Source organism: Dipodomys ordii, unplaced genomic scaffold, assembly GCF_000151885.1.
Source record: "Dipodomys ordii isolate 6190 unplaced genomic scaffold, Dord_2.0 Scaffold25, whole genome shotgun sequence".
Taxonomy (NCBI): domain Eukaryota; kingdom Metazoa; phylum Chordata; class Mammalia; order Rodentia; family Heteromyidae; genus Dipodomys; species Dipodomys ordii.
In genome coordinates this window covers 10,903,565-10,931,216 of record NW_012267241.1, presented here as the reverse complement: position 1 = coordinate 10,931,216, position 27,652 = coordinate 10,903,565, and the positions used below count along the sequence as shown (strand labels likewise).

At 35.9% G+C, this 27,652-nt stretch overlaps 1 protein-coding gene across 1 annotated transcript in view; it reads right to left on the bottom strand.

The window, feature by feature from the left end:
- Ccdc178 (coiled-coil domain containing 178) overlaps positions 1 to 27,652 on the bottom strand; it is a 302,072-nt gene that overhangs the window by 257,921 nt on the left and 16,499 nt on the right. Inside the window, exons 2-4 of the mRNA XM_013014802.1 lie at positions 26,641 to 26,760; positions 21,971 to 22,051; positions 184 to 243 (exon numbers count right to left, since the gene is read on the bottom strand). Of these exons, the coding sequence (XP_012870256.1) occupies positions 184 to 243; positions 21,971 to 22,051; positions 26,641 to 26,760 (261 nt within the window). The remainder of the gene's footprint in view (positions 1 to 183; positions 244 to 21,970; positions 22,052 to 26,640; positions 26,761 to 27,652) is intronic.

The following is a 27,652-nucleotide window of genomic DNA, read 5'->3' as shown; positions in this document are numbered from 1 at the left end:
CTCAAATGATAATAGAACCCAAACAAGTCCCATATTAATAAACTATCAATAGAATTATTTTTAATTAAGCTGCATCCATTGATAAGATATTAGAAAGATAAAGATGGCAGCATTTTTTCACATTTGTCATTTCTCAAAGAGAATACAAGACAGAGATGGGAACTCTTAAGTGTAGTGCCATACCTGTCTGCACGAACCCTTTTACATTCTTTCGGATAGCCTTCACTTCTTCACAGGTTTTACCTACAATAGCAAGATGAAAATAGGAAAGAAAAAATGCATGAGAGGTAAGATACAGGCTTAATGAAATAAGAAAGCACCAAGTGTATCTCTTAAAGGGTACTTGCCAAGTAAAGGAAACTGGAAATTATTGTAGAAGACATTACAGCTTACCAATGTATTAATAATATTGATAGAAGTATTCTCTCTTGTTCCTTTGTTCAATGCTTACAGGAGAACTTTTATAAAGATTCCTCTGATTGTCAAGGCTATAGTATACATGAAACTTATCAAATCCAATAGCATTGTAAGATTAGTGTTGTGAAATGTTGGTGGGGATGTGGGAGAAAAGGAACTGGACTGCTCTGTTGGGAAAAATGTAAACTAGTACAGCCACTCTGGAGAGCAGTCTAGATGTTCCTCAAAGAATTAAGCATAGATCTTCCCTACAACCCAGGCATACAACTCTGGGCATCTACCCTGAATATCATGAGCCTGGATGTGATAAAGACATCTACTCATCCATGTTTATTGATGCACTATTCACAATAGCTAAGCTATGGAAACAGCCCAGATGCCCCACAATAGGTGAGTGGATCCCAAAAAATGTGGTTACCTATACAGAATGGAATTTTACACAGACATTAGCAAAAAAATAAATAATGTCATTTGCAGGAAGTGGATGGAACTAAAACAAAGTGAGGAAGCCAAGCTCAGAGAGATAAACAGAGATGTTCTCTCTGATATTCAGAAATTAGATCTAAATACACTGGATACAATAACTATACAGGATTCTATACACCCACACACAATGAGACCAAAAGAGGATACACCTAGGAGAGAAACACAAAGGCACAATGCTTGAGTGCCTCAATATACCTATATAAAATAACATACATATTGAAATGAACTCCGAGATATGGAAACAAGAGACATCTTTTTTTATTTCTATTTATTTTTCTTTATTTTTTGATTTATATATGGTGTATTCAAGTGCATTTCTTCAGAAGGGTGTGGGGAGGGAAAAAGGATGAAAAAATGCAGCAATGGAACTCAGTGGACACCGATGAAAGTGAACTATACAACTCATGGGTGGAGATGGGAGGGAAGGACTGGGAGAGAGTGGGGGAGCAGAAGACACTGTACCTGACTCATGTAATTATAACCCCTCTATATATCACCTTTATAAGAGCAATAATGTAAACTAATAAAAATTGTGTTGTGATAACATGCCAGAATTACAGTGTGGGAAGAACAAATATGATACTTGAAGAGAAAACTAAAATTATTTACACATAGTATAACTGTATCTCTAGAAAAATCCCAAATAATCAAAGTGATTAGAAAGAGCTTACAATAGATGTTGAATGAGCTTGCTTAAAACGAACAAATAGCTCTGCTACCAACAGTGGAATAAAAATATTCCAAAATAACATAATGTTATGACCCCAAAGTGCCAACTCTATGGAAGCAACATTTAATATTTATAACTAAGGTTTTAAAAATGTTTATATAAAGGTACAAAATATTAACGGGATATAAAAATGGTTAAACAAGTACATTAAACATGATACTCTTGTACATGAGGAAATTATAAAAAGTTATATTAGATCTAATTTTATCCATTTAATAACATAAAATGTTAGTAGTATTTCATGTAGAATTGAATAATTTAGTCATTTTAAACTGAGAGTAAAATTATAGCAAGTCTGAAAATTGCAGCGAATACATGCATGTATGCATTTGTAGAAGTGAGGTGGCCAAAGCCTTGTGAATATATGAATGTCATTGTGCTCAATATTATGAAGAAATCATACAGTAGACCAAACCAGTAGCTAGAAACAAAAGTATAAATTAATGAAGAGAGAACAAGAGTTATCTTTCAATACAAGAGCCAAACATTTCAATAAATGAATAGTAAAACAAATTGCAAGGCAATGTGTCAGTAAACAATGTTAGAAATATTTTAAATTTTGCACAGAAGCCTTTAAATATCAATTTACATGCAAACTACCAAATCATAATAGAGGATAGAAAGTTGTCTAAAAAAGAAATGAATACATGAAATAAATGCAATTCAACATCCATCATGCATTTTCTTCATCACCAGCATCAGCATCAATCATGGTATTTCATAAGGGAAATTTCATAAAGGAAAGTTTCCATTTAATAGCCACTGTATATTTAATACCTATCAATGTACTCCAGGCATAAATAGCAAAGTAAGTATCGACTCAATGAATGAAAGAGAGAAATTGAAGGAGAGAATCTCACCAGTGAACCAATAACCCCACTAAGGATAATTAGTTTCCACATAGATGTGAATGGTATCAGACACTTAAAAACATTGATTTGAATGAAATACTGCTCAGTAAGTAACTGGTATTCCTATGCAATAGCATGCAATGCTATGCACGTCAAGTTACCACAGCAAGGCCTCAACAAAACTCTCTTTTCAGTAAATATACCAAAATGAATCTCTGATAGATTACCAGAATTTGAAAATCTTCATATATTCTAAAACCGTAACACTCATCAGGAAATAGAACATTTGACCTTACATATTTAAATGATTTGATGTTATCTGAAAGGGACGATTTTTCCATCCTCAAATTAAGCAAATATTCAGAAAGCAAGCTTGCATAGTTGCATTTACTAAATAGGAAATATAAAGGAACAATATATGAAGGCTTCTGTTTCCATTTCTGTAAGCTAAACACTTCAAAGATGATCAGTTCATCAACAGGAAGTTTGAATAAGAGAAAATGAAATATTAAGTAAACATGAGAAAATTAAGACGGGTTAAAAATACATATACATGAATGTAAACACATAGTACATTATATATGACTATGTATGTATATATATAGTATTATTTTAATATGGTTTTTATTGTAAAAATACTGTACAGAGGGGTTACAGTTACATGAGCAAGGTAATGAGTACATTTCCTATCAAGCACTGTTACATTCTTCTTTGCTTTTACCCTACCATCCTTTCCCTCCCACCTCCACAACTACACTATCCATTCCTCCCCCCCCACCTAAATTGTAAAGTTCATTTTTCAACATATTGTCTTGTACATCTCATTGTTACAATGGGTCAACCAGTATCCCTATTTAAGCATTTTGTTTTTTTTTTCATTCCCCTCCCCAAATTAGAGAATTGTATATACAAGATGCAGGGCATCGGCATCAAATTCAGTGAAAACAGGGGTTACACCGTGGGGGGAAAATATACAAAGAAACAACAAAAAAACACACATAGCACATTATAAATACATTAGAAACAATAGAAAGAAAGAAAAAAACACTTGTGTCCCTGTCTTGGGGTTCATTTTGCTTAACATCATCTTATCTGGTCATATGTACATAGCTTTTGACCTTTACTACTTGTCCCAGACATATACTAGTTATTGTAAGTAGGGGAAACCATGGGACCTATGTTTCTTTGGGCCTGGCTTACTTCACTTAATATAATTTTTTCCAAGTCTTTCCATTTCCTGACAAATGGGGCAATGTCATTCTTTCTGATGGAGACATAGAATTCCATTGTGTGTGTGTGTGTGTGTGTGTGTGTGTGAGTGTGTGTGTGTGTGTGTGTGTGTGTTATCACATTTTCTTGATGCATTCATCTACTGAGGGGCATCTGGGTTGTTTCCATATCTTAGCTATGGTGAATAATGCTATAACAAACACAGTTAGTTGTGCTGGTAGCTTTAGTATGGTCTTGTTTCTGATCATTTGGTTGGATGCCTAAAAGTGGGATTTCTGGGTCATAGGAGAGCTCTATGTGGAGTCTTTTGAGGAACTTCCATACTGCTTTCCAAAGTGGTTGAACAAGTCAAGGCTATTTACAAATTCAATGTGATATCTATAAATATTCCAACCTCATTCTTCAATGAAATAGAAGCAGCAATCTGAAAATTCATATGGAACAATAAAAGCAAAAATGATCCTTAACAGAAAGAATGGTGCTGGAGGAAAATCAATACCAAGTTTCAAACTACTACAAAGCCATAGTAATCAAAATAGCTTGGTATGGCACAAGAACAGACCTGAGGACCAATGGAATAGAATTGAAAACCCAGAAATGAATCCACAAACCAGTAGCCACCTAATCTTTGATAAGGAAGCTTAAAAAATAGAATAGAAGAAAGACAACCTCTTCATTAAATGGTGCTGGCAAAACTGGTTAATCACCTGTAGAAAACTAAAGCTAGATCTGGATATATTACCCTGAACCAGAATCAACTCCAAATGGATAAAAGACCTTGGAATCAAAGCAGATACTCTGAAAACATTACAGGAAGGAATAGGAGAAACCCTAGGTGTCCTTGGCACAGACCAAAATTTTCTTAATAGAGACCCAGAAACACAAAAAATCATAGAAAGGTTGGACAAATGGATTGCATGAAGCTGCAGACCTTCTTCATGGCAAAGGACATAGCTAGCAAGATAATAGAAATCCCACGGATTGGGAGAAGATCTTCACTAGCCATACAACGCACAAGGGCCTCATATCTAAAATATGTATTTTTGTAATTATGGGACTGGCAGGATTTGGGAAGGAGAAGAAGGGAAAAGATAATGCTAGCGTGTGAACAATGTTGAGTACACAGCATGTGTTGCATGAGTTGCCAATGCAACTTACTAATGGCTTTTCAACAATGAGTAAGAAGGATGAGGACAGTGAAAATAATAGAGGGTGTCAATCTGATTGAAGTAGTATGTGCATGCCCAAAACACCAAAGTAAAATTTATGTGAGCAATTTACTTAAAACTTGACCCAAACTGACGTGTAGCTCCAGTGGCTCACCCCTGGAATGCTAGCTATGCAGGACACTCATATCTGAGGATCAAAGTTCAAAGCCAGGTTGAACTTGAGCCATGCTTCCAGTCCAGCTTTTTGCTAATTACCTTTGGAAATGAAGTCTCTGGGGCATTTCCATCTGAGCTGAATTTGAACTATAACCCACCGGACTTAGCTTTCCAAAAACCTAAGATTATACACATGAACCATGGCATCCATCTTTAAAAAAACACTTATATTAATCAGAACAAATTATCAAACTGATTCAAAAAATTTCCATGGACGTGAAAAAAGATTCACATTAGCCAAAATAATATAAAAAATGTACTCATTATCTGACTCATGTAATCTCTCTGGACATCACTTTTATAATAATAAAGAAAATTAAAATTAATTAAAAATATAGGAAAACAAGAACAGGAGGACCACACTTTGTAGTTTCAAAAATGACTACAAACAGGAGGGTCGTGATGACTTAAACCTGTAATCTACTTAGGAGGTGGAGGTAGAGTAAAGAATCTCAAGGCTGGGCATGGTTGCACAAAATTGTCATTGCAAGTTCCAGGAGAAGCACAATGGCTGGGGGCAGTGTTGGGTGTCTGCCATCCCAGTGACAAAGGGAAACACAAGTAGGAGGATTACCCACTCCACTGGATCCGGCATCAAGCAAAACCCGATCATAAAAATCAACAAACGAATCCAGTGCCAGTGGCTCATGCCTGTAATCCTAGTTACTCAGGATGCTGAGTTCTGAGGATCATGGTTTGAAGCCAGCTTGGACAGGAAATGTCTGTGAGACTCTTATTGCCAATACACTTCCAAAAAGGTGGAAATGTAGCTGTGGCTTATAGTGGAGTGCAAGTCTAGTGCTAGTGCTAGTGCCAGCACCCAGGCTTTGAGCTCAAGCCCTCAGACCACTGCCAAAAAAAAAAAAAATCAAAGTTGTTTGGGCAGGATGTATCACATAGTTGTGCACCTGCCTAGAAAGTGTGAGCCTTTGAATTCAATCCCATACTATCATAATTATAATAATAAAGTTTAATACTGATATGAGGGTGATCATACGTATTTATGAAGAGATTTGAATTTTCAGAGACAAGCTCAAATCCAAAGATAGCTGATTTCCACAGGGGTGTCAAGAATAGTTAGTGAGGAGGAAAAATATTTTCTTCAGCATATGGTGCCAAGACAATTGGATATTCACATGTCAAAGAGTGAGTTTGGATTTTTACCTGGTACTGTACATAAAAACGTACCCAAAATGGTTCATTGACCAAAAAGCTATCTAAAATTCTTAGAAGGAAAAATAATTCAAGTATCTGTGGGAAAATAATAAGAAATCCACATTTTGGTCTCTGCTCCTGGTTGCTGGCACAAAGCTTCAACATTCCCTTTAACTTGGCATGTGATAGAAGCTTTTTGTTCTAATGAAGTGACTTGTGGTGGACCCCTGGCCTGATTCAAGGATGGAAGCTGGTTGTCAATCTTCCTGTGAATGAAAGCTTACAACTTTCAGTCCTATCCTCCAGCCAACAGAGAGGACAAAGTGGCTGGAAATTTTTTTTACTGCAACTGTCTAAAATTTTAACCAGTAAAACCCATGTAAACACCCAGAGAGACAAGAGTGAATGACTTCCAGATGCCTGAGCACATGGAGATTCCTGGAGTGTGGCAAAGCCTGAGCAGGTAGGGAAGTTCACTGTCCCTTCCAACACACTTTATCCCTTGCTATTCCTCAATCGGCTGGTCATTTGCATCCTGTGTCATATTCGTTTCTCTACATAGTAAAGGCAAGTAAAGTGTTTCCTTGAGTTTTGTGAGTGAATAGGATTAATGTACACTGTATGCATGAGGGTAAATATCATAGTCAAACAAATATTCTTTCTAACCTAAAGATTTTATATATGTAAATAATGCATTGGTAAAAATTATTGCAGGTCTGTAACCCACATGATCCCTTGGAGAGTGTCAGAGAGATCCCAAAATAAAGGAAAGATGTGACCAATTTAAGGGTCTTTGAATACATGTACTAAAAGACATCTTGGCAAACATACTAAACATCTTTGTTGCTTGGAGATTCCTTCCCTGTGTAAAACTTTCAGTTGGACATTTCTGGCTATTAAAATTATATTCTTAGTCAAGCATAGAGTACGTCTGTTACTGGGATTTGGCTCTTTGAAAAACATCATGTCCATCTTACTAAAAACTGACTAGCAACCTCCCATTAGGCTCCTCCTCTTTTGGTTCTAGTGCTAGGTTTGGAACCCAGGACTTAGCAGAAATGGGGCAAAGGTTCTTCCACTGAGCTACTTCCCCATCCATTTTCTTCCTCCTAAAGACTCTCACTAATTTCCAGTGCCTTTGGAGGACATTCCAGACTCAACTAATGACTGCATAAATGCCCATAGATATTCAATTGCATCAGTATCCCTTATACTTATAAGTGGTTTAGATATGCTTATGATGCATTTCAAATTTCAATATGTCAAAATATTCTTCCTTTTACACACAAAAATTATGGTATGGAAAAGCTACACTACTAAATATTTAATATGTAGGAATAACAACTCATTAACAGTATTTTGCTGCAAGTGTGATGCTGCCAGAGAGTAGAGTTTTCTATTTGGTGAAAAGTGTTTTTCAAAAAGGATATTAATTGCCCTTGAAATTAATGAATGATAATTACTTGCAATATAAAGTCTTGTCTTGAAAATTAATAAATGAGTCATATATAAATGTGGCTGGCCAGTGTGTTTAAAATAATACAACTGGAGTAATTTAGCAGAGCTGATTAATTATTCTTATTTTTATTTATTTAATCTTGTGCCGGTCCTGGGGCTTACACTTAGGGTCTGGGGGTTGTCCCTGAGATTTTGTGGAGAATACTAGCACTGTAACACTTGAGCCACAGCTCGACTTCAGGCTTTTTTGGTGCTTAATTGGAAATAAGAGTCTCACTTTTCTACCCTGCCAGTGCTGATTTTAAACTGCAAACCTCAGATCTCAGCTTCCTGAGTAACTAGAATTATAGACATGAACCCACAGTGCTCATTCTTCTTTTATTTTTATTTCAACTGAGAGTACAGAATAATCACTCAATTAGTTGTTAATTTATAATAAAATAAGAATTTTCTATGACCATGGTAATTTCATGATGATTGACAAATCAGACCAAATTTTGCATAAGATATAAAAGATTCTTATGTTGAATATAGTCCCCTAGGAGTTAGTAAATATGATGTGACTCTATGTTCTTGTAATGGTCAGAGGAAATGCCAAAACGTAAGTGACTGGTACATAATTTGGTTCAGTGCATCACCCAGAAAAGATTGCTTTGTATCTAAAAGTTAACACTTTCCCAGGATACATTAGCAAACACTGAGGTCTGATTTAAAAAAAAAATCCTATGGCTTAAAGACAGACATCTCCATTCTTTGCTTAATGAACCAAATGGACTCTGTACTGGTGGGTTATTTTACATAGAGAATAGGAGTTTAATGATAGCACTATCCTAAAGAGATGAGTTAATTGTAGCTGATAATCGCTGTCCATCTCAGCATTACAAACATTGTTCCTAATGGTATTTCTATACAGGAAGGCTGAACTTGCTAACCAAGCACATTTTAAAAGATAATTTATATTCATAAACTACTTTGTTAAATGGCAAAAATGAAAATACGTATTTCCACTTATTTTCTAAAAGGATAATTTATCAACTGTATAATTCTCCAAAGAGGTAGCCAGACATTTCCACTTCATCTGCATTACAGAATACTTATATTTCATATTATGTGTGATTTTTCTCTATGTACAGCTTTCTAGAATGAATGTGTTTGATTGAAGCCATGTTTGACATGATTAATTTTGTAAAGGAGTATAGACTGGTCTTGTCACTCTAAGCTGATGTGAAATAAACTTTGTCGTGTTATTCAAAGAAATATTATAGTTAATTCCTCCAAAGTTTTTCAATAATTATGCTTTGTAATTAACATTGTTTCAAACAAAAAACTTAAATTGTATTAAGTGAAGAAGCCAGGCCCAAAGAAACATAGGTCCTATGGTTTCCCTTATTTGCAATAACTAGTATATGTCTGGGACAAGCAGAAAAGGTTACATAAGATGATGTTAAGTGAAATGAACCCCCAAATAGGGTCACAAGTGGTTTTTTTTTCTTCCTTGCTATTGTTTCTAACGTATTTATAAGGCACCATGTGATTTTTTTGTTGTTTTGTATGTCCTTCCCCCATGGTATAACTCCTATTTTCACTGTATTAGATGTTGGTATAATTTGTGGAGGGGAAGGGAAAAAACACATTGTTTAAATAGGGATACAGATTAACCCATTGCAGCAATGACATGTACAAGACGCTATGTCAAAAAACGAACTTTACAATGTAGATGGGGGTGGGGGAAGGATAGGGTGAGGAGGAGGATGTAGTTGAGGAGGTGGGAAGGAAGGGATGATAGGGGAAAAACAAAGGGGGCAACAATGCTCGATAAGAAATGTACTCATTACCTTGCTCATGTAACTGTAACCCCTTGGTAGAGTATTTTCACAATAAAAAACTTAATTAAAAAAAAAACTTTCAGGGCTGGGAAGGTGACTCAGTGGCAGAGTGCTTGCCTTGCATGCCTGGGGCCCTGGGTTCGATTCCTCAGCACCACATAAACAAAAAGAAAAAAGCCGGAAGTGACGCTGTGGCTCAAGTGGTAGAGCGCTAGCCTTGAGCTGAAGAGCTGAGGGACAGTGCCCAGGCCCAGAGTTCAGGCCCCACAACTGGAGCCCCCCCAAAAAAGAATTCAAATTTAAAAAAAACTTTCAGCAATTCTTTTATATTTTTAAATGTCAGTTATGTATCAACATGGTATAATTACCATATCTTTTTCCATATCATTCCTTTGGGAAAATTATTTCAATTGAATAACTTGGTCCATTTTACTAATCTATAATTGGGCTTAGTTTCTAGAAATGAAATAGTCTTTTTAAAACTGCATTTTGCAAACTAAATGAAAAATGAAATGATATTTTGAAAATTAATATTGACATAAAAGGAACAAAGAGTTAAAGAAATTATTCAAGTATGTAGAAAATCAGCATATTGATACTGGAGTAAAATTCTGGCCACAATATATAATTTTATAAGAAATCCATTGTGAACTTTATGTTTGGAATTATGACAATAGCTTTTCATATGAGTTTATATTTGCCATACAGGTAGGGATTTTATTATGAATATGCACACTGTTTACAGTGTATTCCAATCTCTACTACTCTCCCTGCCCCTTTTTCCCTTTTCAAAACAATCTTAACAGATTTCACTGTTTTATTTTCATAGTTGCAAATAATATATTTTGTTGATCATCAGCCTCATTTATCCTCATTAGCCTAACCCTCTCCCATTAAGATCCAACCCCTGATAGTTTTTTCTCTGTCCCCACACAAGTTTGGCAATATTGAAGATGATAGGTAATATGGTTATGGTGACAAGGCCAATCATTTCCTTCTTTGAGCACTCACCTGATGAGTCATGTTACTTATGGCCATGTTCCATAGGGAGATGCTGGTACAGCAGGTGGTGGTACAGCTTGAATATGTTTCATCCCTTCTGAAATTCAAGTGAAACCTTGGCCCCCAATGTAACAGAGTTGAAAGGTGACAGGAACTATAAGAGGTGACTATGTCTTGAAGAGGAATGGATTACTCAACTGTTGTGTTGGGAAGAATATTGAGTCCAGGCTGCTCATGAATTCATGTATGTGTTTTCTACTCAGGCCTGTGTGCTCATCTCCACCTCCAGCCTTCCTCCACTTTTGGGGTGTTATGAAGCAGCATGAGGCCTCATCAGAAGCTGAGCAGATGCTACTAGTACTCTTAGCAACCAGAAGCACAAACCCAAATAAACATTTTCTTATAGACTACTCAGTCATGGGTATTCAGTTACAGCAATAAGACTAACTAGACTAATTTCTTAACCTTACTGCCTGGGCACCTCTGGATCCACTGGAATGGATCAATAAAAATATGGCAGTAATGATAAAGTACCTGTTCAGAGTGTTGAATTCCAGAGGCCTTTGAAGCTTCTATTACCCATCTTGAAACTTTGACCACATCCTGCAAAGACCATCATTGCCTGCTGAACTATGGTAGATAACATAGCCCAGGTAAGAGTTTTCTAGTTTTCCCAGTTAAGACTCTTAAGCACAGGAAATGACTCGGCCCAAACTTGCAAGATCAATAATGATTCCTGGTTTATTTTTGGACTAGTTGAGAGGCAGCAGTGAGTCACACTGAGCCTACCTGACAACAGAAGGCTCATGCCCAAGCAAGCTATGATGAATGAATGATTTGATTTATGTGCCAGTACATTTCATGGTTACAACGTAAGTGTCAGTTTAGCAACGGATAACGAATATTCAGACTGTTTTTTATTCCCCAAATGATAAAGACTGAGATCTATGCCAAGATTGGCAAATATCTTCTGCAAAGGCCTAGATGAAAATTTTAGGTTAAGTGGTCCACAGTCCCTGCTACATATTCTGCTTCATTTTTTTTGTTTGTTTTCACAATTCTTTTCAAATAGTGCAGATATTAAATTTGGGTCTGTAAAACACAAATACTTGCAGTCCAGATTTGGGGTCATTTCTGTAATTTTTGTCCCCTGTTCTAAGTCATACAAAGACATGTATTACTTACATGATACAGAATAAAAGTTGTCAGTGCTGTCACAATTGGCTCACATCTGTAGACCTATGCTTAGCTACTCAAGAGACTGAGATTTGAGGATTGCAGTTCAAAGCCATTCTGGGCAGTAAAGTCCTTGAGACTCTTATTTCCAATAAACTACTCCAGAAAGCTGAAAATGGTGCAGTGGCTCAAGTGGTAGATTGCTAGCTTTGGGTAAAACAAAATTTCTGGGACAGCACCCAGGACCTAAGTTCAAACCCAGGACTGGCAAAAAATAAAATTGTCAGAATGCAGTGTGAAAATCAGGAGTGCAAAATAGTGCTATAAAGTCAAGTACAGTTTTTTGTTCAAATGTCAGTCTTTGCATTTTAAATTTTGTATGTTTATCTTCAAAGGGATGCTCATAGAAGTTTGTTTTTGTTTTTGTTTGTTTGAGGGGTTTTTTTTTTTTGGCTGGTCATGGGACTTGAGTTTTAGGCCTGGATGCTGTCTCAGAGCTCTTCGGCTCATGTTGGTGTTCTACCACTTGAGCCACAGTGTCACTTCCGGTTTTCTGGTGGTTAATTGGAGATCAGAGTCTCACAGTCTTTCCTGCCCAGGCTGGCTTTGAACTATGATCCTCAGAGCTCAGCCTCCTACGTAGCTAGGATTACAGGCATTAGACACTGGTGCCCAGACTGGTAGAGGTTTTATAATCAATCTACCTCAATTATCTCAAAGAGTCATGGCTTATTTCATGGCTACCAATGAGGGGAGTTGAGAAGATTATCACATAAGCTCAGAATTGCTCACCTGAGCACACCATCATTTCCTGCCTACCTGTTCTAGTACATAATACAGTTTTATTAAAAACATCAATTACTAGTGAGAATACAGATTTAGAACTGTTATCTCCTTTCTATAACCTTACTTTCCTAGTCAAGGTAAAGTTTGATTTTATAGATCCTGTAAAGACAATTATTTTTGTAACTTTTGTTTTCTGTAAGTGATATGAAGTCCAGTTATTATTTTTTGCCAGTCCTGGGGCTTGAAGTCAAGGCCTGGGTGCTGTTACTGACTTGAGCCATAGCACTACTTCTGGCTTTTTCAGAGTAGTTTATTAGATATAAGAGTCTCATGGGCTTTCCTGCCCAGGCTGTTTTCAAATAGTAGTCCTCATATCTAAGCCTCCTGCATAGCTAGGATTACAGGCATGAACTACAGGTGACCAGCTTATGATCTATTTTTTAAAAGCAATTTAAGAAAACTTTGAAACTACTATACAAAAGAGTAGGAGAAAATTAGAACTTGTAGGTATAGATAGAAACTTCTTGATTAGAGTCCCAGAGGTACAACATATAGGAGAGGGATGTGACTAGTGGGACCGCATCAAAATAAAAAGTTTCTGCACAGTTAAAGATATAATTACTAAGCTAGAAAGATAGTCAACAAAATGGTAAAATACTTTTACCAGTAATATATCCAACAAAGGCCTACTACCCAATATATATATATATATATATATATATATATATATGTATATATATATATATATGATCTCAAGAAAATAACCCCTCCCAAACCTAATAAAATAATTACTAAATGGGCAAGGGAACTAAGGAGAGACTTCTCAGAAGAGGTAAGAATGGCAAAGAAAAATGTGCAGATGGAGGAAGATGGCAGAGGAGAAGTTGGGGGCTAAACAAGCTGTCACATAGAAAGCAGTTTTAGTGTCCCAGTGAAAAGTCTTAGGCTAGAGAGTCACACCAAATGTGCCATCATAGTACAGAGAGTTTGGACAGAGAGGAAAAATCAAGCAGCTTGGTTAAGGAGACAGATTCGAGCATTTGCCATTGTCTGTGGTGCCAACAGAGGCTGCTGCTGCAGCTGCCATATCAACAGACAGAGCCTGGGAGAAATGTGCCAGAGTTAGTGTGCAAGCAGATTCTACTCACTGCCAGCAAGAACTGACAAGGAGCACAAATCTTCATCCTGCTGATCACAGTGGCAGACCATGGATGGCCCAGAAACCAAGGGATAGGTGTGAGTAACCCAAGACATTCTCACTCTTTCTCAGTGGGAAGGTATCCCCCCTCCCTCACCACTGGAAAAGAACTACCATCTTTGATACTGACAAAGGCCCAGCATGTAACTCAGGCCTTGGAAGATGACAATAGGATCCATTCAACAGTTCACAGGAACCTGACTTTCCTGGTTCAGCTCTACCCAGGAGAAAGTTGCCCTTCCCAGGCAGAGGAATCTTTGCCCAAAGAAGAGTGGCTTTCTTCACTGGATACACAGAGTCAGAGGCTGCCCCACCCCACTGCAGCCTAGACAGCAGACCCAGCAGCAAGAGGGGTAAAAGAAAAAGAATTGAAACTAAGTAAACCTAAATTCTGAGAATGGCTCCAGGCTGGGCTGTGTGAGTGTCTCAGGAGCTAGCCCCTCAGGAAAAAGCTACCAATTGCTGACAAACCTCAACCCTACCCATCACAGCAACTCCAAGCTAGAGGAAACAGCCATCTCCCTCTTTTGAGAACAGACCTCCTTCCCACTGAATTAGCCTAGGAGGAGGGTCATAAAATCCTTGGTAAGGCAGAGCTTTGTTCTGCTTGCTCAAACAAACTGACTTAAGAAACCAGTCAAGTCACAGGAAAACCAAACACCACAGCAAACCAGAAACTCCACCAAAAGACTGGTTACAGAACAGGGGAGACACAAGATCTCCCTGACAAAAAAAAATCGAGGAACTCTTTTTTTCTACCTAATTTTTAAAATTTTTTTGAAAATAGTTTTCTATTAGTTTCAGCATTTTTATTTTAGATGTGTATGAGTGTTTTTTTTTAAATCTTTTGACTTTTTCCCTTTTGGTCTTTTTTAAATTTTTATTTATTTATTTATTTATTTTTGTGTGACTTAATTGCTGTGCTGTTCATCCCCAGATATATACCTATCTTCTATTATTAGACCTTATCCTTGATTGTGTATATACTTAATTCAGAAATTAATTACTCAATTCACAGCCTTAACTCCTGTAATAGTATTATAGTATAGTATAGTGTAATATAGTATTATTTCTTTATGCTTATATAATTTTTAAGTGTTTAATTTTTAATATTTTTATTTTTTCATTTTTCCTTTTTATTGCTCTATTCCTTTCCTTCTATCCTTTTCCTCTCTCAGTATCATGTCTTTACACTTACATATTTTAAGTGTTTCATTTTTTTAATTTTTAATTTTAATTTTTTCATTTTTTAATTTCTTTATTTCTCCTTTCCTTCTATCCATTTCCTCTCTCTAATTTAAGTCTTGGTTAAATTCCCTCTCTCCTTTCCCTTCCCCACATTCAAATCTTGTTTTCTCCCCACATTTTTTCCTAAACCTATTAAATTCTGGTCTGCTGACTCCTTTGAAGTTCTTAGTCTATTAATCCATAGTTGTTTGTTGTTGACCTAGATTTTAATTGTTGACATAGATTTTTATCTGTACTCATTTTGACTGCATCAATTTGTGCAAGTACTGGGTTCTGGTTCATGTGTACCTTAAAATACTGTTCTAGAGCAAAACTGGTTTTGCTTTTCAACAAATGGGCAGCACAAGCCGGAGAAACACAAGAAAAATGGCAAGTCCAGGTATCTCAACTCCTACTCATGATAATTAGTTAACAGAGCAGATAATGAATAATCCAGATGAAAGTTCCCAAAATGCTCTACAAACACTACTGGTATACATGCTGAATGAAAAGATTGAAAGCCTACAAGGGACTCTGTGTAAGCATAATAGGGAAATGTATGAGTGGGATAGGGAAAAGCATGAGTGTGATGAGGTTAACTGAAGATTAATATAGGAATTTCATGAGCGTGAGGAAGCTAAGCAAAGATTAATATAGGAATTTTGTGAGTGGGATGAAAATAGACAGAGATTAATTGAGGCATTCATGGAATCAAATCCACAAACAGAGAGCTGAAGGAATCCAGGGAGGCCACAAAGGGAATGCTGAATGGAGCCCAACAGAAGGAAAGGAAGTCCAATGAAACAATATCCATTCAACTAAGGATTTTGAGAATGAACACTGAAAACCAAAAGAAGGAAGTAAAGAAGTTCATACAAGATCTAAAACAAAGCTCTAATGAAGAATTTGAAGCCCTCAAAGCCAACCAATTAGAAGGAAAGGAAATAAAAAACAAATTAGAAAGTTTGACAGTAAGTTAGACCATATAGAAGACCGAATCTGTGGGATTGAAGACAGCCTAGATATTATAGAGAAAGAACAGACAAGTATTCAAAACAAGTCCAAGAAATATGATTGATCTATTCAACATTTAGAAGACACCATCAGAAGGCCTAATCTGAGAATAATGCCTGTAGAAGAGCACTTAGAGACAGAAGTAGGTCTAGAAAATTTATTTAACAGAATCCTAGTAGAGAACTTCCCATGCAAACATGCAAAAAGATAGGCCCATTCAGATCAAGAATCCTTTAGAACCCCAAATACACGAGACCAGAACAAGACATCCCACCATCATATTGTAATATGCACAGGATCACTTGAGACTAAGGAAAGGATCCTTCAATCTGTCAAGAAGAAAACATCAATCACTTATAAAGGGAAAACAGAATAACTTCATATTTCTCAGCAAAGACAATGGAAGCAAGAAGAGCCTGGAATGATGTATGCCACTCTCTAAAGACAAGCATCTATCATCCAAGACTGCTGTACCCAGAAAAACTCTCCTTCCTAACAGAAGGTCAAATAAAAACTGTCCACAGCAAAGAAAAGTTGAAACAATATATCTCCACCAAACCAGTCCTACAAAAGATATTTAAAGATGTCCTACACAAGAAAACCAACAAGAGCACAATAAAGGCCAAGAAACAGTCCCCAAACAGAGAATCCAAGAATCATAGGAAGAACCCAGTTGGCACAGCACCCAAGAAGGAACTACCAAAAACCTCTCAATCCTAACTCTCAGTATCAATGGACTTAACTCTTCAATTAAGTGACATAGATTGTCTAGTTGGATCAAAAAGCAAGATATTTCCGTCTGCTGCCTTCAAGAGACACACCTTACCCACAAAAACATTTTGAAAGTGAACGGTTGGAATTAAATCTACCAAGCAAACTGGTCCCCAGAAACACGCAAAAGTTGTAATCAGATAAAATAAACTTCAAATTAAAATTAGTGAAAAGAGATAAAGAAGGTCATTACATACTAATTAAGTGATCTGTCCTTCAGGAGGATATAACAAATATAAATATCCACCAAATAATGGAGCACCAAAATTTATCGAAGAAACCCTACTTTCCCTCAAATCTCACATAGATTCAAAGACATTAATTATTTTGGACCTTACCAAAACAATGTGTCTGCTGGATAGATCAACCTGGCTAAAGCTCAACAGAGAAAACTCAGATAAAAACAACTGCATAGATCAACTAGATTTAACTGACATCTATCTACCGAATATTTCACCTAGCAGCATAAGAATACATGTTATTCTCAGCAACACATGGAACATTGTCCAAAGTAGACCACATTTTAGATCAAAAAGAAAATTTGTCACTTTCAGAAACATTGAATTCATGCCCTGCATTCTCTCAGACCACAAGGGAATAAAATGAGAATTCAACACCAACAACCAACAAAGAAAATCCTGTAACACATGGAGGCTGAACAACACACTTTTGAACCACCAGTGGGTCATGGAAGAGGTTAGAAAGGAAATTCAAATGTTCAAAATATTTAAGAAAAATGAACACACAAATAATCAGCTCCCCTGGGACACAGCAAAGGCAGTACTCAGAGTTCCTACATCAACAAATTGGAGAGATCTGAAATCAACAATTTAACAAGGCACCTGAAGCTCCTTGAAAAAGAGCAACACGCTAAACCCCAATCCAGTAGATGGAAACAAATAATTAACATTAAATCATAATTAAATGAATTAGAGTTTAAAAAACATAGAAAGAATCAACAAAAATTATTGAAAAAGATGAAAGAATTGACAGACCCTTAACAAATTCTATTAGAAAAAGAAGAGCACACACCCAAACAAACAAACTCAAGAGATAAAAATGGTAACATCAACACAGAAATAACCAAGATTCTGAACATCGTAAGGGAATACTTCTCAAACATTTATGCTAATAATCTTGAGAATCTGGAAGAAATGCATTAATTTCTAGCAAATATTGACATGCCCAAACTACAATAAGATAATTTAAACCAAGTTAACAGACTCATATCAAGCATCGAAATAGAAACAGCACTAAGAGACCTCCCACCCAAGAAAATCCCAGAACCCGATGACTTACAGCTGAATTCTATAAAGCCTTCAACACAGAACGCACACCAATACTCTTCCAAACCCTCAATAAAATTGAAAGTGAAAGTTCACTACCAAACTCTTTCTAGGAAGCCATCATAATCCTCCTCCCAAACCCAGGAAGGGACGCATCAAACAAAAAGAAATATAGACTCATTTTTTTGATAAACATTAATGCAAAACTCCTCAACAAAATTTGGCCAATGGACTTCAACAACTTATCAAAAACATCATACACCATGATCAAACAGGATTCATTTCAGGGATACAAAGCTGGTTCAATATATGCAAATCAATTAATATAAGTAATCACTTCAACAAGAGCAAGGATATGAACTACATGATTATCTTAATAGATGCAGAAAAATCATTTGCCAAGATCCAACACCCCTTTATAATGAAAGCTCAAGAGAAACTAGGAATCCATGGAACATTCCTCAATATAATAAAGACTGTGTATGACAAACCTACAGCCAGCATTATACTTAATGGTGAAAAGCTAAAGTTATTTCCTCTAAATTCATGATAAAAGCAAGAATCCACTCTCTCCACTTCTCTTCAATTTAGTATTAGAATGTCTAGAAAAAGCAATAAAATACAAATATAAAGGGGATACAAATAGGGAAAGATGAAGTAAAACTCTCCTTCTTGGCAGATGACATGATCTTGTATTTAAAGAAGTCCATGGACTCCACTTCCAATTTATTCAAGCTGATCTGAAACTTTGGCAAAGAAGCAGGATACAAAAATTAACCCTGAAAAATCAATGGCCTTTCTGTATGTCAATAGCGAGAAGAGTGCAGTTGAAATCAGGAAAGCAAGACCTTTTGTAATATCCCCACAAAAAAATAAAATACTTAGGAGTTCATAAAACTGAAGAAGTGAAGGACCTCTATGATGAAAACTTTAAAAACTTGAAAAAGGAAATTAAAGCATAACTAAGGAAGCGGAAAAACCTCCCATACTCCTGGATTGGGAGGATTAGCATCGTGCAAATGGCAATACTGCTTACAGCTAGCTACAAATTCAATGCAATATCTATCAATATTCCAAGCTCATTCTTCTTTGAAATAGAAGAAGCAACCCAAAAATTCATATGGAACAATAGAAGACCCTGAATTGAAAAAACAATACTTAACAGAAAGAACTGTGCTGGAGGAATATCAATACCAAACTTCAAATTCTACTAAAAAGTCATAGCAATCAAAACATCTTGGTACTGGCAGAAGAACAGACCTGATGACCAATGGAATAGAACTGATGACCCACAAATGACCCAATAGACCTATAGCTACCTAATCTTTGATAAGAGAGCTAACAAGTAGAATGGAAGAAAGACAACATCTTCAGTAAATGGTGCTGGCAAAATTGGTTAAACACCTGTAGGAAACTAAAGCTAGATCCTTATATATCACCCTGAACCAGAATCAACTCCAAATGGATCAAAGACCTCGGAGTCAAGGCAGACACCCTGAAAACATTACAGGAATGAATTGGAGAAACTCTAGAGCTCCTTGGAACAGGGCAAAATTTTCTTAACAAAAACTCAGAAGCACAACAAATCCAAGAAAGGTTGGACAAATGGGATTGCATGCAACTGCAGAGCTTCTGCATGGCAAAGGATATAGCTAGGAAGATCAATAGAAAACCCATGGATTGGGAGAAGATCTTCACTAGCCATACAACAGATAAGGGCCTCATATCTAAAATATTCTGGGAACTCAGAAAATTAAATCCCCCAACAAGAAATTCTCAAAGAAACAATTGCTTGATTAATAAGTGGGCTAAGACTTACAAAGAAACTTCTCTGAAGAGGAAATAAGAATGGCCAATAGACACATAAAGAAAAACTCAACTTCTCTAGTCATACAAGAAATACAAAACAAAACAACATTGGGACTCCACCTCACGCCAGTTAAAATTTCTACAAACAAGAACTCTAATAACAACAGATGTTGGAGGGAATGTGGCCAGAAGGGAACCCTACTGCATTGTTGGTGGGAGTGTAAACTTGTTAAACCACTTTGGAAAGCAGTATGGAGGTTCCTCAAAAACTATACATAGAGTTCCCCTATGTCCAACAAACCCACTTTTAGGCACTTAACCAAAGTGTCACAAACAAGACTATACTAAAGCTACCAGCACAACTATGTTTATCACAGCATGATTCATTATAGCTAAGATATGGGACCAACCTAGATGCCCCTCAGTGGACAAATGGATCAAGAAAACATGGTATGTATATATATATTTAATGAAATTCAATGCCTCCATCAGAAAGAATGACATCGCCTCATTTGTTAGGACATGGAAAGACTTGGATGTTAAGTAAAGTAAGCCAGGCCCAAAGAAACATAGGTCCCATGGTTTCCCTTACTTATAATATCTAGTATATGTCTAGGACCAGCAGAAAATGTCAAAAGCTATGTACATAAGATTATATAAAATGATGTATAGAAAAATGAACCCCAAGATAGGGACACAAATGATTTTTTTCTTTCTTGCTATTTTTAAAACATATTTATAATGTACTATGATTTTTTGTATGTTATTCCCCCACAGTATAACTACTTTTGTCACTGTATTTGATTCTAGTGCCCTGCATCTTGTATATACATTTTTCTAATTTGGGGAGAGAAGGGAAATAACAAAATTCTGAAATAAGGATACAGGTTGATCCATTGTAAGAATGAGATGTCCAAGGCACTATTTTGAAAATGAACTGTATAACTTCAGGGGTGCAGAGAAGGAAGAGTTGCGCAGGTGGGGAGGGAAGGGATGGTAGGGGAAAAACAAAGAAAGAGGTAATAATGCTCAATAGGAAATGTACTCATTACCTTCCTCATGTAACTGTAACCCCTCTGTACAGTATTTTATAATAAAAACATATACATATATGTTAAGAAAAATGTTAAGAAATGATCATATTTCCTGGCCATAAATGGAATACAAATCAAAACAACTCTGAGAGTTCATCTCACATCAGTAAGATTGCCCAATATTTTAAATATGAACAACAACAAATATCGTTGGGGATGTGAGAAAAAAGGAACCCTACTACACTGTTGTTGGGAATGTAAACTCATACAACCGGTCTGGAGAGCAGTCTAGGGGTTCCTCAAAAAACTAAACATAGAGCTTCCCTATGGCTCAGCCATAACTACTCCTGGGTATCTACTCTGAACATCATGAGCCAAGATATGATAAGTACACCTGCATATCCATGCTCATTGCCACACTATTCCCAACAGTATGACAAGAAGAGTGCAGATGCTCCACAATAGATAAGTAGATCTAAAAGTGTAGTACCTATACACAATGGAATTTTACACAGACATTGGAAAGAATAAAATGATTCCATTTGCAAAGAAATGGATGGAACTAGAACAAATCATGTTAAGTAATGTAAGCCAAACAGCAAAAAATGGCACATGTTCTCTCTGATATGCAGAAAATAGATCTCAAGTGCGCTGGGAAATGCTCAATTTTGCAGGATTCTAGGCACTCACACTCAGTGAGACTAAAAGAGGATACTCTAAGGTGAGAAACACAAAAACACAATGCTTAAATACCTCTTCTTTTTATAAAATAATATGCATACTGAAACAAACGCAATAACATAGAAGCAAGAGACCTCTTCTTACTTTCTTTTAGTTTTTGATTCTGTCTTCTTTACCTTATGTATAATATATTCAAATGTACATCTTCGGAAAGGTTGGGGGAAGGGTACAGAACTCAAGGGAAAAAAGGTAAAAAAGTGTCAACAGTGGAGCTCCCTGAACACTGATGGTGGGTGGGAGGGAGGGACTAGGAGAGAATGGAGAAACAGAAGACACCATACCCAAGGAAATGTACTCATTACTTGACTCATGAAATTGTAAAGCCTCTGTACATTGCTTCTATAATGGCAGTAAAGTAAATTAATAATTTTTTAAAAAGAAAACTTACCTGTCTCGATTTTATTAAGTCCAGGGGGAGTAGAGGGAGTTGTATCTTTTTCAGGCATGATTATTGATGGGATTCTGAAACCTAATGAGAAAGATGAAAAACAAATAAAAAGTATGAATTAAAATTAATTTGTTTTTAATTTCATTAGTAATTTCTTCCACATTTCATGAACTGGTGGAAGGAGAATGAGTTTTCAATATTACCAATATATTTCATATACACAAAAGTCAATTCTAAAGTATGTTTAAAATACAAGGAATTCATCACTACACACTTCCTATTAGGAATACTGTAATATCATAGGAAATATCATTAAGGCCAAAAACCCTCATTACCTTCCTTTACTGGTAACTTTAAAAATATGCCTTCCTAACACCGAGATAGTTTAGTATTGGTCATTGTAGTTGCGGGTTCAAAGATCTGTGCAAAGTTGGAACCTGTGATGTTTTCATTTCATGTGGTATTATTTCAACCTTACTACCATCTCTGTTATACTTTCCCTTGCTTGATTTCCAAAATATTACGGGCAAAATAAAATCCATAAAATATAGAAATTTGTAGTATAACAATATATTCACTAGCCAATTTCAGCAATTATCAACATGTGATCAATGTGTATTCCATAGACATCCATTTTCTTGATAATCTACCTTTGGTCATGGTTAAGAAACTGTCAGATAAAATACTATTATATTTCAAATACTTTATGAATTTTTAAAGGCAAAAGCATAATAATGTAATTATGCACAATTAATAAATTTAATTTCATTAAACATACGATTCCTGTTCGTATTTCTTTCATTGTCTCACCTGTTTTCTGGATTCTAAAAATAATTCATGGTAACACTAACGAGATCTCTCTATAGCACAGAAGTGACATCTTTCACTGTTTTACTTTGTGTGTTTTCAAATAAACTAATCTATTTCACAGATGCCAATTTCATGAAAATGGTAGTTGAAAAAGTATGTGAATTCTTATTCTATACAAAAATGACAATATAAATAATAAAAAGAAAAAGTTGACTTTCCAATTAATGTAGAACTGGGCAAATTGGAAAATATGTCACAAACCACTACTTAAATAAAATATGTCTAAACTACATCTTTCGAATCTTCATAAAAGCACGTAAGAATTAATAAGGCAATAAATACATGGAATGATACATGGGAGAATACAGAAAATTAGAGAGGGAATTCAGGTCAATATCTGGCCCAAGTCAGTCAGTTAAGAGGCTGGGAAATACTGAATGAAAGTCACACAAAATCTTATAAACAATCTTGATTTTGTGGTGAATGTCTGTAATCCCAGACTGTGAAGTGAAATACGAAGACTGCCTATTTTAAGGCTAGCCTGGCCTAAATGTGGCTTCAAGAACTGAAGTAACCTCTATGTTTCATAGATCAAAGTAATAATAATTAGTAGAAGTAATTATACATTATATATTATGTATTATATTATTATAAAACCTCAAATTTTGACAACAGAAGACAGATTTCAGTCTTTACAAACCATACTAGAAACTTGAACCTGTTACAAACTATTGTCCAATAAACTACATTTTAAGAAATGGAAGAAGACAGAAATAAAATATTGTGAAGGCTTCCCATTGATTAAAGTCTGATGACATAAACCTTATGAAAGCAAAACAAAACAACTCTCGCCATGCACAAAGTCCAAGGAAACCCAGTACGCAAAGCCAATTAAATTACAAACACCAACAGACTCACAGGTACCCCATAAAGTGCAATTGCTATGGAGCAAATACATTTCACCTTTCATAACGTTACATATTGAAGTATGGAAAGTATAAAATTTGACTGCATCAGTATGGGGCCCTTTTCCCTTCCCTACTAGGGTGATAGCAAAGCAAGTATAACAGTAACCAACAGTGATGAGGCCATACCCTATTACATGTCTGAGGAGAGCACAGAGGAAGTAACAAGGCAGTACACCCACTGAGAGAGAGTGATCTGTCGAGGCCTGGTGAGAAACTGGAACTTCCATTCCTACCCATGTAATAAGAGAAGTACGAGGTGCAAAACAAAGCCCTAATAGTTATAACATCAGATACTAGCAAAGACATAGAGTCACTTGTAATTGCTGGTTCAAATGTAAAATAACACAGTCTAGAGAATAGTTGGTAGCTCCTTTAAGCACTAAGGGTGGTCTTTTTCAGTGTGATCCTGTAATTGTACTCTTAACATCTTACCTTTGAAAAAATGTATTTTCACTCAGAAACTTGTACATGAATAGTCTTAGAAGCTGTAACCAGAATAGTCCAAACCTGAATGTGACCTAAATATCTTGAAGTGAGTGTATTGTTAAACCAACTGTGATATATTCATGCCATTCATCACAGTCAACAAAAAAGAGGGAAAAGACTATCCACAATTGGTATGAATCCCAACTTAACACGCTGGGAAAAACTAATGCCAATGTCAAAGGATTTTGTGTGATTCAATTTCTATTTATAAGATCACATAATTTTAGTGATAAAGAATAAATTTCTGGTCACTTGGAGCTACCAAGGTAATACCAAGGAATCCTGTAATGGTAGAGGAAAAACATCTTTGTTGTAATGGTAGTTACACATCTGATAAGATTTCATAACTTCCTATTCACAAAATGTCTGCATGTATTACTGGTGAAATGGAAATAACCAGTATGATTTGTATGAACATGGATTCTTTTAATTATATTTTTATTATCCTTAAGCAGATGTACACAAAGATATTACAATTTCACGTATCAGTTCATGAGTACAACACTACTTGATGTATGTCATCCCTTTGTTGATTTTTTGTTTTATTATATTAAATTTTTGTACAATGCTCATATAACCTTGGGGGATAATGGGCAAAGAGGCACAGAATCATCTTGTGAATTTCTGTTCAATTTTTTATGAGTTTATAAATCAAGCAGCTTATCACAACTCATAAAGGAATATAAAAATATAATAGAAAATCTTTATGCTTGTGAAAATTAATACAGTTTAATTGTTTTGTCTTTTCCTATCCATTGTATTTACTTGTAGATTTATAGACATGTTCTAATTACTTCAAATGAGGGAAACGATTATGAATTAAACTCTAAACATTCACAAGTAAGACCAAAGAAAGATATTTTTAAGAAAGGATTACAAAGGCTCAATAGCTATGTGCGTATTATCATATAAAGTGATGTTTATCAAAATGAACTCCAAGAAATGGAAATAAGAAGCTTTCTTATTTGTTTTTTTGTCTCCACCTGCCCTTTGTCACTGTTTCTGATTTCTGTACTTTCTGTCTTTATACTTTATTTTTATTTTTGTCAGTTGTGAAGCCTGAACTCTGGGCCTGGGTTCTGTCCCTCATCTCTTCAGCTCAAGGCTAGTGCTCTACCACTTGAGCCACAGCACCACTTCTGGATTTTTCTGCTTATTTGGTGTTGAGGAATTGAACTCAGGGCCTCATGCATGCAAGGCAAGCGCTCTACCACTGAGCCACCTTTCCAGCCCCTGTACTTTCTGTCTTGTATGTAAGTTTGTCTGTTTGGGGGAGAGTAAGTGGAAGCACAGAAATGGTGGGGCAAAGGGTGTAGTAATTCAGCAGCGATACTCACCAGGCACTATGTTAAACACAAACTATACAACTTGTGGGGGACAGGGATCTGTAGGGGAAAAACTGGGAGAAAACCAGGGAAGAAGTGACACTGTTCAGAAATAAATTTACTCATTACCTAATCTATGAAATTGTAACCTCTCTGAACATCACCTTTACAATAAAAATAATTTTTTTAAGTCCAGTTTATGTACATAGCTATTGAGCAATTGTGATCCTCTGCTAGGACTATCCTAGACATATACTAATTATCACAAATGAGAGAAAGCATGGAACCTATGTTTCTTTGGTTCTGGCTTACCTCACTTATGCTTTTTTCTAAGTCTTTAACATTTCCTTACAAATAGGGCGATATTATTGTGTCTGATGGAAGCATAGAATTCCATTGTGTGATTGTGTGTGTGTTTGTGTGTGTGCGTGTGTGCATCACATTTTATTGATCCATTCATATACTGAGGGGCATCTGGGTTGGTTCCATATCTTAACTATGGTTAATAATGCTGCAACAAACACTGTTGTGCTGGTAGCTTTAGTGTGACCATATAAAATGATATTAATTGAAATGAACTCCAAGATATGGAAACAGGTGTTATTTGTTGTTGTTGTTGTTGTTGTTGACCCTGTTGTCATCAATGTACTGCATCAAGTTCTTTCTTTTATTTTTTCCCCCTTTGGTTTATCCCTGGTTGTCACTGTTCTTGAGTCTGATACCCTTTGTCTTGTATATACATTTACCTGAATTGGGGAAGGGAAAGGGAATAACAAAATGGTGAAGCAAGGACAAAAGATGAACCAATGCAACAATGATACTCACAAGACACTAAGTTGCAAATGAACTTTACAACTTCAGCGAGGGGGGAACCAAACTGGAGGGGGGGTGGATAGAGGGAGTAAAACTAAGGAGTGGGTAACAATGTTTAACAAGAAATGTGCACATTAATTATGTAACTGTAAACCCTCTGTACAGCACCTTTGCAGCAAAATAAAATTTAAAAAATTACTTAGCATAAAAAACTACAGTTTAAATAACTCATATGACAGAATACATCACAATGAAACTTATAACATACTTGGGACAACATTTCGTGAATACATACATGAACACCAGGCTGTGATTGCTTCTCTGCTTCCATGGGCAGGAGATGCTGCATAGGGGTCAGTCTGTGTTACAATGTGTATTGACACAATCTCTTTAAGAAAGTGACATCGGACATTAATGAAATGAAAGAATTAATCAGAAGATTATAGAGAAAAATTTTCCAGGAAGAGCTGACCAAGGCCCTATAGGCAAGAAAATGTTCAGAGTGGTCCAGAAACTCTGTTAGCAGATAATTATGAGCTCCAGAATCAGTTCTAATGAAAGAAAAATATAAGTCAACTGCATTTCAATTCACATTCATTCAAAAGCTTTCTGTTGTCCTGGCCCAGTCTCTCCTGCCTGGAAGCCTCCAGCTATTTTTATCATTGTACTAGGATAGCTTAATAGCTTTCCAGAAAGGTAAAAATCTTAGATACATCACAGTTCTTGCCAGAGAGCTTATTATTTTTTTCTTCAACTTTTCACCTTGTAATATAGCTGAGATTTTAAACTGCTTGAATGTCCTGATTCAAACAAAAATGATGTCAAATACTATAACTAAATAGCTTTTCAATCCCTGTATCAGGTTAAACATGGCCAATAAAAGCACAGGCTCCAAACTGCAATCATGATTCAACCATAAATGAGAGTCAGTACATTGAACAAAATCCAGAATCAGAGATTTGAATCTTCATAGAAGAAAAAAAATAACCACTACTAAGCCCAATCATTTAAAATGGCCAAATGAGATTGACAAATATATTGGTTTTCTTACAGTTATAGATGAGGAAAAACTCAGTTGAAGCTAAAACAAACAGAAACCCATCTGCAACATAATAGACAATTAGTTTTATTATCTTAAATATTTGTGCAAAGGAGTTCTGATTCCATGTGTCAGTTTATGACAACTGGATCAATGTCATCCTTTAAAAGGCTGGATTTATGAAAAAGACACTGAGCAACAGTAGCCGTCCATCTAGAAAAGAAGCAGAAATATAGAGCAT